At 42.3% G+C, this 12,064-nt stretch overlaps 1 protein-coding gene across 16 annotated transcripts in view; it reads right to left on the reverse strand.

The window, feature by feature from the left end:
• The window catches only part of PKNOX1 (PBX/knotted 1 homeobox 1), a 45,456-nt gene that overhangs the window by 11,567 nt on the left and 21,825 nt on the right, over positions 1–12,064 (reverse strand). For all 16 annotated transcript variants that reach the window (XM_078390521.1, XM_072994181.2, XM_078390524.1 and 13 more), the window contains 2 exons: positions 1,319–1,490; positions 269–439 (listed from right to left, as the gene is read on the reverse strand). In XM_078390521.1, the coding sequence (XP_078246647.1) occupies positions 269–439; positions 1,319–1,490 (343 nt within the window). The remainder of the gene's footprint in view (positions 1–268; positions 440–1,318; positions 1,491–12,064) is intronic.

Here is a 12,064-nt window from a genome sequence, read left to right on the forward strand (position 1 = left end):
ACATTTCCATGTGCCTGACTAGTAAGAAACTATCCAAGGGAGACCTTTAATTATATCACAAAGCTTTAAAATCTGCTAGTTTGCCTATTACAGATTATCTATTTGTAAACTGCATGGTTTATAAATTTAACCAAATTATTAGCATAGTGGCATATACAGTTACACATATATTTTCATTTATTCTTGTCCTTATCTATCCTAAACCTTTGTGACAGGATAGGTTATGAAACAAATAATGAAACTATATTTCAATTAAAGTGAAAAATACCTGGGGTTGTATAGGTGAATAAGGGCTTCCAGATTCTCCGCTTAGCAGAGTTTCACTGTTCATTTTTGTTTTCAGACATGCAATATAGCGACTACAGAAATCCTTACAGAGCTCATTGACTTTTTCTAGCTCAAGCAGATGAATTCTTAGAACCTGAATTGCCTTAACCATCTGGAAGAAAGAAAGAGAAGAGATTCTCACACAAGGGGGGAAAACCCCCAATGGGAACAAATATTTGCACAAGTCATTTACAGAATGTTAATTATGCATAGATAAATAATTGTATTGCCATAAGAATTCAGATAAAGTATACCTCTTAGTAGCTGGTGCACAACAACATATACAGAGAGTACTATTGCCTCCTCACCATATCAGTGGGCTTCTAATAGGTATGTGGTTGACCATTGTCAGAAGATAATACTAGACTATGTACTATCTGTCATCAAATCAGAATTGATTTATAGCCACCCTAATAGGGCTTTCAAAGTAAGCGAGATATTTTGAGATATTTTTACCAGTTCTAGCTACCTCTGTTGAGTTGTCATGGCTGACTGGGGATTCAAACTCAGGTTTTCTGTTCTCTAAGCCATCGCCTTATCCACTACACCTCACTGGGATCAATGCTAGACTAGGCATACCTTTTTTGTTAATGTTCAAGATAGCTCTTTTGTTTTTAGTGGTCCACTTCTGAAAAACCTCAGTAACTTCTTGACTGTTTTAAAAGACACGTTGGAATAAATGATGAGAATCAGAGCTGCTGATGTACTAGCTGGGTACTGGACAACATGCCTAGTGGCTGAAACAATCTCCAGTTTTTTGAGCAAAAAGGAGGTCCTGAAGACCTTATTCAGTTCAAGCTAAAATAATGCATATTGATGTCAGATTTAAAATTTAGTGATGAGTGTAAATTTTATCAATATTTTCAGCTGAAATTTCACAATTTAGATTTTCCATCTCGATTATTTCTTCTTAAGCAGAACAATATAATAAACACTTCAGACAAGCTGACATCTAATTCATCACTTCCCAACTTAAAACATTTTTACTTACTAAATTATCAGTTTCTGGATCTTCACAAAAAAATGGTTTTCCTTCCTTCTCCTGTTTTCTAACAAAGTTTTCAATATCTACATCAAAACTTGCAGATGTTGTGCCTTCTGAACCCTGCGTAGATTGTTCACATTTTTCAAATAACAGTGCTAATAAGGGGAACAGTGGATGTCTAGGAAAAAAAGCAGATAAGATGAATAAAATGAAAAACTGTGAGAACTTCTACATGCAAATCAATGCACAAAAACTTGTTGTGTAACTTTGCACCAGCCTAACCCAGATCTGGCAGAGGGTTGAGCCTTTAATACAGTGGTGCCTCGCTTAACGAGCGCACCGTTTAACGACGAATCCGCATAGCGATGCGGATTTTGTGATCATTTTTACGATCGCATTGCGATGTTTAGATAGGCTAAACATCCCATTGCGATGATCAATAAGCGTTTCGCTTACCGATCTTCGCATTGCGATGTTAGGGAAACAGCTGAATGGCGGTTCCAAAATGGCCACCGCATCAAGAAAATGGCCGCCCGCAGCATTTTCGCACCCTGCCCTTGCTTACCGAGGCGGCGAAAATGGCGGCCAGATGGGGAATCTTCGCTTACCAGTGAGTTTTGCCCCCACAGGAACGCATTAAACGGAGTTTAATGCATTCCTATGGGGTTTTACGTTCCGTTTAGCGATGTTTCCGGATAGCGACGTTAATACTGGAACGGATTAACGTCACTATGCGGGGCACCACTGTAATTAAAAAGTCTCAGCCAGGTTTGGGACCACTGCTGGTAATCTGATGGTGATTTAAAAAATATATATATATTAAAGGTTCCCACCCCTTGGCTGTCCCAAGGCTCGCAGAAGCTTCCCAGGGCAAATTAAAGCCTTAGGGGGGGCTCAGAATCTTGAATGTAGGGAGAAGAAGCTTTTCATGCATATAAATCAAATGTTTCCGGTGCCTGACCTGGACTGCGCTGGTGCAAAATTATGTCAACACGATTTTACCCAATAAATGAATTAAGAAGAGAATTAAGAAAAAGAACACTAGGAAGACTAAATACTATAAACTTTCTTTTATTTCAGTTCTGTTTAGTGTGCTATAAACACAACTAAGCTAAAACACTGATAGGTTAATCTGAGTATTAAGGTCACCCCACTTTGACAAAATGAACTGATAGTATGAACTGTATGATCTCAAGTGTGTTTTTATTAACATTTAATGACAGTGGCTAAAACAATTATAGTTTCAAAAACAATATTCATTCATTCATTCATTCATTCATTCATTCATTCATTCATTCATTCATTCATTCATTCAGTATGCTGCCCACACTACCCAAAGGTCTCTGGGTGGCTTACCATAATTAAAATACAGTAAAAAATAAAATAAAACAATTAAAATGCAATTAAAATATATACTCTAAAAATTGCAATCAGGACCCACAGTTAAGCCTTCTGGAAAAGGAAGGTTTTGACCTGGCACCGAAATGTCATCAGCATCAGTGCTAGACGAATCTCAGTTGGGAGGGCATTCCATAGTCTGGGGGCAGCTGCCGAAAGGGCCCTTTGTCTACAAGCCCTCCCTCTTACCTCCGTGAGGGATGGCTCTTTCAAAAGAGCCCCTGGCTAGATCTTAACTGCTGGGTAGGTTCATATGGAAGGAGGCGGTCCTTCAGGTATCCAGGGCCCAAGCCGTTTAGGGCTTTATATGTCAAAACAAGCACGCTGTCCTCTGAAGATGCTGGCCACAGAGACTGGCGAAACATCAGGAAGAACAACCTTCAGAACACGGCCAAAGAGCCCAAAAAACCCACAACAACCATTAGATCCTGGCCGTGAAAGCCTTCACGAATACATTAATTTAAACAGAATCGGCTTGATGTGTCCCATAGCGGGCCCACCACTCACCAGCCACGCAGCTTGATTCTGGACCAGTTGTAGTTGCCAGACTGTCTTAAAAGGCAGCTCCACATAGACTGCATTGCAGTAATCTATACAAGATGTTACCAGTGTGTGTGTAACTGTCATGAGACTCCGCTTGTCCAGGTAGGGCTGTAGCGGGTAAAATTTCCGCAGCTGAAGGAAGGCGCCCCCGGCCACCGAGTCCACCTGGGCTTCCAGAGTTAGACTGAGGTCCAGGAGCACCCCCAGGCTGCGGACCCTGTCCCTTAGGGAGAGTGTAACTCCATTCAGGGCAGGGAAATGGCCCTTCAGCCTGTCTGGTGAAGCACCCACTAACAGCACTTCCGTCTTGTCCAGATTGAGTTTCAATTTATTAACCCTCATCCAGTCCATTATCAGGTCCAGACACGAGTTCAGCACAGAAACCGCATCACCTGGATTGGTGGAAAACGAGAGGCAGAGCTGAGTGTTGTCAGCATATTGCTGACTCCTCAGCCCAAACCTCCTGATGACCTCTCTCAGCAGTTCCATGTAGATGTTAAACAGCTTGGGTGACAGTATCGAGCCTTGAGGAACTCCATGACATAAATGCCATGGGACAGAACAACTGTCTCTCAGCACCACCTTCTGGACACGGTCAGCCAGGAAGGAGCAGAACCACCGTAAAGCGGTACCCCTCAACTCCCAACCCAGCCAGCCTATCCAGAAGGACACCATGGTAGATGGTGTCGAAAGCTGCTGAGAGGTTCAGGAGTATCAACAGGGTCACACTCCCCGTCTATATCCTGGCAAAGGTCATTGTACAGGGCGACCAAGGCAGTCTCTGTACCAAAACCCAGCCTGAAACCCAATTGAAATGGATCCAGAAAATCTGTTCCATCCAGCAGCGCCTGGAGTTGCCCGGCCACAAGCCACTCAGAGAGGTTCGCCACTGGTTGGTAAATTAACCACCAGCCTTGGGTGCAGGTTAGACTTTTTTAGGAGTGGCCAAATTACCACCTCTTTCAAGGTGGTAGGGACCACTCCCTCTCTCAAAGAGGCATTCACAGCCTCCTGGACCCAGGTGCAAACCCCACTAGCAGATCTTCCAGTTAACCAAGATGGGCAAGGATTGAGTGGAGTGGTGATAGAATGGACAGATCCAAGCACTCTGTCCACATCCTCAGGTCTCAACAACTGAAACTCATCCATTAATACTTGACTTAAGCACTGCACACTGGACACATCCTCTGATTCTGCAGTAATGGTGGAGTCCAACCCACTGTGAATCTGAGCGATTTCCCCCTCAAAATGAATGGCAAACTCATCACAGCAAGCTGATGAGCAGTCCGGCACCTCCACCGGATTTCCCGGTTGAAGAAGATCCTGGACCACCTGAAACAACTCTGCTGGGCGACATTCTGATGAAGCAATACGGCTGGAGAAATATTGCCGTTTCGCCAGCCGTATTGCCACAAAATAGGCCTGATAATGGGCTCTAAGTCGCATTCCCCCAATGTCCCATTTGTTTTCCCTCAAACACAGGTCCACCTTCGGACACAATTTACTATTTCCTCCCTTTACACACTGCCACCAGTGGATCTTTACACACTGGTGGCAGTGTGTAAAATTTATTTATTGTTTGATTGGTAAATCACAGAAGTAAAGTCACAGATGTTCTTTTATTGTTCAAAATAAACCCTTTAAAACCCTTCTCTAACTCTCCTCAGTCTCCAACTGTTCACTTGACTCGGTCCCCTAGAGCTCCATATGACAGACAGGTGTGAATTGGGCATTCCGCCACATACCTCCCCCCTTGGAAAGTTTGTTCCATGGGGTAAAACTTACAGCAGTTTACCCTCATGAACAATGTATGAGTCAACAATATTTACAACATCTTTTCCAATGCAATTCTCAGTTATATATTTGCAATACATACTCACTCTTTTACAGTTTAAAGCATATTAATCTTATTACTTTACAGTTAAATGACATTAATCAACATTTTTATTACTTGCAAAACAATCCTTTTATCCTTATTTACCATTAATTCATCTATAAATTCCATTTTTATTTATTTTATATATATATAAACACTGAGAACATTTTCTATAACATTAAAAGTTACATATTTTGTTGTTTCCATTGGTCATTCTTCCAGTCTTCTTGACAAGGCATCGGCCAACACATTTTGATTCCCCTTCACACTCCGGATCTCAAAATCAAAGTCTTGTAAGAGTAGGGCCCACCTCATTAGTCTCTTGCCAGTCTGCAGTTTCTTACTGAGAAACATCACCGGATGAAGGTCTCCATTGTCATCCACCTGGCTCAGCATGGCTCCTAGTCTGGTGTTAGACACATCTGTGAAGATGGTGAACTCTCATTGGAAATCTGGCGCTCCTAGGACAGGACCGGTCATCAATGCAGTCTTCAACTTTTCGAAGGCCTCCTCGCATTCTCTCGACCACAGACTCTTTTCAGTTTTTCTTTTATGTGTTAAGTCAGATAAAGGGGCAGCTATTTCGCTGAAATTCTGGATAAAGTGTCTATAATAGCCAACTAACCCCAAGAAAGATCTGACTTTTTTCTTTGTTGTCGGTCTAGGCCAGTTACTGATTACTTCAATCTTTGATTCTAGGGTTTTAATTATGCCTCCCCCTACCATATGGCCTAAGTATTTTAATTCTGAGTTACCCAGTTGACATTTATTGGCCTTTACTGTTAACCCGGTCTCATTACACCTCTGTAGCACTTTCTCAATATGGCCCAGGTGATCTTCCTTTCTATAGTAAGGATTGATCGTGTTTACATGGACGACTTTTTGACCTGCGTCTCCCTCCTCCTGAATTATGTAATTTACTTCACTCATCTTGGAGATTACTTTAAAAGGACCTGCCCAATTTAACTGCAGTTTATTCCCTTTAATAGGTTTCAGCATCAGGATTTTATCTCCCGGACTTAATGATCTTTCTCTGACCTTTTTATCATACCAGAGTTTTTGTTTCTCTTGCTGACTCTGCAAGTTTTCTGCTGCTAACTTCAGAGATTGCTGCAAGGAGTTCATTAAGTTATCTATATACTAGATCACTGTCTCAGGATCTTCTCCCTTTTGTTCCTCCCAATTTTGTCAGAGTAAATCAAGGGGTCCCCACACTTTCCGCCCAAATAACAGTTCAAAAAGACTGAAACCAGTGCTTTCCCAGGGCACAGACCTATACACATATAATAAGGGTTGTAATTTGTGATCCCAGTCATTGGGTTTTTCTGCAATGTAAGCTCTGATCATTTGCATTCTCCACTAATCAAGTAGTCTGGGGATGATATGGGGATGATGTAATATGAGTTATGCCACAAAGTTGCCACAGCCTTTTCATTAATCTGGATGTGAATGATGTTCCCAAATTAGTAGAACCGAAGCCCATGCAACACATATAATTCAATAAGGCAGTGGTCCTCAACCTTGGGCCTCCAGATGTTCTTGGACTGCAACTCCCAGAAGCCTTCACCACCAGCTCTGCTGGCTAGGATTTCTGGGAGTTGAAGTCCAAGAACATCTGGAGGCCCAAGGTTGGGGACCACAGCAATAAGGCATCTGCCACAGTTTCTGACTCTATATTTCACAAGGGAATGGCTTCTGGCTATCTGGTGGCATAATCTATTATCGTTAAAATGAATGGATTTCTCCTTCTGGTTACTTTAGGTAAGGGTCCCACAATGTCTAAGCCTATGCGTTGAAATGGGGTTGAAATTACTGGTAAAGGGCACAACTTAGCTTTAGTTTTATCATTGCCAGTACCCTGCCTTTGACGTATGTCACAGCTTAGACAGTATGATTTTATTTGCTTCCCCATCCTAGACCAGTAAAAATTCTGAGCTATTCTCTGCTTAGTGAATGTGATTCCCAAATGAGCAGCAAGGGTGTCTTTATGACCTTTTCCTATAATCTTTTCCCTGTATTTAAAAGGGATTACTAGTTGTTTGTGAATGCTTTCCCCTCCCCTCTTAGGATTTATTAAGACCTCTCTATATAACAGGTCTTTCTCCACACAGAATTTTTCATGGTGTTCAGGAGTTAGCTTTCCTTCTCTGGCTAACTTAAAGCATTGTTGTAACATGGAATCCTGTCTTTGTTCCTGACTAAAAGCGTTTTCATGAGGATTCCTTCATTTCCTCCTATAATTTCATCAGGGATCTCACATTTTTCCTCAGGTGTTTCCTTTTTTTTCTATCTGGGAGCGAGTAGTTACCAAAACACTCTTAACATGCTCAGATAGATCCAGCCCAATCAAGCATGGAGCAGGAAACTGATTTGTGATGGCTAGTTTCCATACTCCATTCCACCCTTGACATTTCATTTGTACTTTTGCCATGGGTAAAGTAATTAAGTCAGTTCCAGTCCCTTTTATGGTTATGTATTCATTTCTCGTGATATCTCCTTGAGGGATTATATCAGGATGACACAAAGTTACCTGAGAGCTTGAGTATCTCAAAGCTAGATATTTAGTATCATTTATGTTTTCACCAGAACAACGAAGTAGCTCCTGGTTACTCTCAATAAAATAACATCGGAGAACTTTGGTCAAAGGAAGTGATTGTTGTTGTTGTTCCTGGCCCTCTGCTCTCGCAGCTACTGCACCATTTCTAACTGCCTCAGTGGTCTTTCTCTGTTGTTGTACACAGTACACTTTCTTGGGCAGATTTCTCTCTCCTTTCTGTTGATCAACCTCTTTATTCTTTGAGGTCTGACACTGAGAAATGAAATGCCCCTTTTCTCCACATCCCTAGCAGGTTTTAGGGGCTTTTTGTTCAAAATATGGGGACTCAAAGCTTTTATACCTCTGTTGATTCTGCTCTGAGGGCTTGCCTCTAAAATGGCCTCCATTAGCCTGATTGTTTCTGTGGTAATCTCTGGGCTCTTTCTTTCTTCCCAGCTTTTACCGCCAAGTTTTGTGCTCTTTATTTCTGATATACAGTCAGCAGCTTCACTTGCCTGCTGTACAATTTTGGGTTTTTTGTCCCTGACCAAATACCTCAGTTCTCCAAGTAGAACTGAATAGAATTGTTCTAGCTCAATAATATTTTTCATATCTTCTAATGATTCTACATTTGCCTGTTCTAGCCACTTCTCCAAGTATCTGACCAGATTTGCTCCCAATTGAGAATATGACTCCTCAGGCTCTTTAGTCAATGCTCTAAATTTCCGTCTGAGGTGCTCAGCATTGATCCCAAACCTCAAAAAAACCAATTTTCTGAATGCCTCATAGTCTCTTGCCTGATCCAGTGGCATCTGAGAATAAATCTCAGCTAACTCTCCACTTATCTGGGACCTCAGCATAACCATACCTTCTGCTTTTATGTTAAAATCCCAATACACACGCTCGAAAGCAATAAGGAATGCTTCTGGGCAATCACCCTTTCTAAATTGAGAAAATTTCTTTAAGCCCACTTTTGATAAATTCCCCTCATTATTTGAATTATTATTGTTATTGCTCTGGGCTGTTAATTCTAATTGTTTCATTTGTAATTGATACTCCATCTCTTTTGCTCTCATTTCCAGCTGTCTGGCTTCTGCTTCCGCCCTAGCTTTAACTTCTAATTCCTTCAAGTGAAATTCCTTTTCCAATTTCCACTTTTCCAACTCTAGGAAGGTTAACCCAGTTTCTCCCCTTGAGGCATCATCCTCCTGAGCCTTGTCTTGCTCAGCTATTTCAAGAGGGCTCTCCTCTTCATTAGGTAAACTTTGAACATCTGCTACCACCATTGCTACCTTTTCCCCTCACTTAGAAAGCATGTTTATTTGTGTTTCTTTGGACAAGCTAGCTGATTTTACTGAGGCAGACAGCCAAGCCTAAGTTTAAAAACACTTTTTCCCTTTTCTGTGTTAGAGAGAGGGAGATACTCTGTAGCTCTCTGCTGGCAGCTACAGATTGGTACTATATTTCTTCAGGCACCCACCCTCGCTGTTCCTGGGTCTGATACACTGTTTCTTACTACCTCCAGACATCAACCTTTTTTTCATAATTTTTTTTCAATCCTGTTAGTTTTAGTCACCTCAGCTATATCTTTGACCTTGGCTTCCACCTTTGTCCCTTCAGTGCTCCTTTCTCAGAGCTTGAGTTCTAAAGTTAGCCCCTTGGTCTTTCACTCTAAGCATGAACACAGAACTTTAAACACAGAATAATTCTCCTCAGAGTCTTTTTCCTGTCTTAGTCTTTCCACAAGGTCTGCGATCAGGAGTCCCTTCCAAGCTATTCACTAAAGCTCTAGGGTTTCCACTCCTTCTCCTCAGCCCTCAACTAACAGGTCCCTCAGACTCAGAAAAATTCTCTCTTTTTTTGGCTCATTGGAATTTATTCTCTTCGCATCCCACCGCTTTGCCACCACATTGTAGCATTCCCCCAGTGTCCCCTGTTTGTTTTCCCTCAAACACAGGTCCACCTACAGACACAATGTACTCTTTTCTCCCTTTACACACTGCCACCAGTGGATCTTTATCCACTCTGTACTAAATATGTTTCTTAGACCCGGGCTGCCAAATATAATAGGTTTATTTATTGTTTGATTGGTAAATCACAGAAGTAAAATCATAGATGTTCTTTGATTGTTCAGACATTAAACTTGGATATCATTACACAGTTGCTTGTTTGTATTCATTCACATTAACCACTGTAACAATATCTTATGACTGTCTACCTATTTTCTATTACTTTATCTCTTATCTATTCTCTAACACATGCCAACTTTCCAATCTCTGTCTTAACCCTTCAAAACCCTTCTCTAACTCTCCTCAGTCTCCAATTGTTCACTTGGCTCGGTCCCCCTGTCCTGCCATAGGCTCCTAGTTCTACAGCTCTGTATGACAGAAAGGCTTGAATTGGGCATTCTGCCAGTCGTGTTCGATCAGACTCCCAACAGGATTTCCTCCACCTGTGCTCCAGACGTCTCTCCTCTCGCTTCATCACCCACAGTTCAGATGCGGGAGATAACAATCCCACTAGAGTTGACTGTTTTCTTCAATAAGAACTACAGTGTTTCCCCGAATATAAGACAGGGTCTTATATTAATTTTTGCTCCAAAAAACACATTAGGGATTATTTTCAGGGGATGTTGTATTTTTTCATGGACAACAATCTGCATTTATTCAAATACAGTTATGTCATCTTCTGCTTACTGCACAATAGTGGCGGGTGGGGTTTCACTTAACTAGGGCTTATTTGTGGGGGCTTTTCCTGAAGAGGAAGCTGAGGCAGAAGTGAGCTGTGCTTGGGAGGACATTTCATTTGATGAGGTTTTTCTTTCCCCAGGCTGACCTTTGCTCTCCCTGACAGCATGGTATGAGGGGACAGGGATTTAGCTTTAAGTGAGTTTGAGTAGTAGCGTAGCTCTAAGCCCTTTTCATGAAGAGGATGCTGAGGCAGAAGGAGAGCTGCGCTTGGGAGGACATGTCATTTGGTTAAGTTTTTTTTCTAGGCTGACCTTTTTCCCCCTGACCACATGGTCTGAAGGGATGGGGGTTTAGCTTTAAATGAGTGTGAGCAGTAGCTCTAAGCCCTTTTCCTGAAGAGGAAGCTGAGGCAGGAGGTGAGCTGTGCTTGGGAGGACATTTCATTTGGTGAGGTGCCTGTCTTGGAAGAATTGGACAGTGAACCAACTTTAGCAGAAATAAAAGTGGCCTTGGATTCCCTCACCTCTGGCAAGGCACCTGGGAAGTACAACATCCCTGCTGAAGTGCTATAAAGAGATCATCACCACCGAGCTGTATGAAATCTTTTGTCTTTGCTGGAGGGAAGGTGGAGCACCACAGGACATGAAGGATGCAAACATCATCACATTGTATAAGAACAAAGGAGACAGGGGAACTGCAATAACTACTGTGGCATCTCTCTTCTCAGCGCCGTAGGGAAGCTGCTTGCCCGTGTTGTGCTGAAGAGACTCCAGGTGCTTGCAGACAGAGTCTATCCAGAATCACAGTGTGGATTTCGAGCTAATAGATCCACCACTGACATGGTATTTTACTTCAGACAGTTGCAGGAGAAATGTAGGGAACAACAACAGCCACTCTTTGTGGCCTTCATAGATCTCACAAAGGCCTTTGATTTGGTTAGCAGTGACGGCCTTTTTAAAATACTTCCCAAGATTGGATGTCCACCCCGACTCCTTAACATCATCAGGTCCTTTCATGAGGAAATGAAGGGCACTCTAGTTTTTCATAGCTCAACATCAGATCCCTTTGGCTGTGTCCTCATGCAAACCCTGTTTGGGATCTTTTTTGCTGTCATGCTGAAACATGCCTTTGGAACTGCAACAGAAGGTGTCTATCTCCAGACTAGATCAGATGGAAAGCTCTTTAATCTCTTGAGACTGAGAGCAAAGACCAAAGTCCAACTGAAATGCATGCGGGACTTCCTCTTCGACGATGATGAATCCATTGTTGCCCACTCTGCTGAAGACATCCAACAACTCATGAATCATTTTAGCAAGGCCTGCCAAGACTTTGGACTAACAATCAGCCTGAAAAAAATACAAGTCATGGGCCAGGGCATGGACTCACCTCCCTCTATTACCATCTCCACGCAAGAATTGGAGGTTGTTCATGACTTTGTGTACCTTGGCTCAACCATCTCTGACACTCTCTCCCTAGATTTCGAGCTGGATAAACGCTTTGGCAAAGCAGCTACCGTGTTTTCTAGACTCACAAAGAGAGTATGGCTTAATAAAAAGCTGACGGCATATACCAAGATCCAGATCTATAAAGCCTGTGTCCTGACCACACTCCTGTACTGCAGTGAATCCTGGAACCTTTGTGCATGGCAGGAGAGGAGCTGAACATGTTCCACATGCATTGTTTCCGATGCATTTTTGGTATCACCTGGC

Source organism: Pogona vitticeps, chromosome 3, assembly GCF_051106095.1.
Source record: "Pogona vitticeps strain Pit_001003342236 chromosome 3, PviZW2.1, whole genome shotgun sequence".
NCBI lineage: Eukaryota > Metazoa > Chordata > Lepidosauria > Squamata > Agamidae > Pogona > Pogona vitticeps.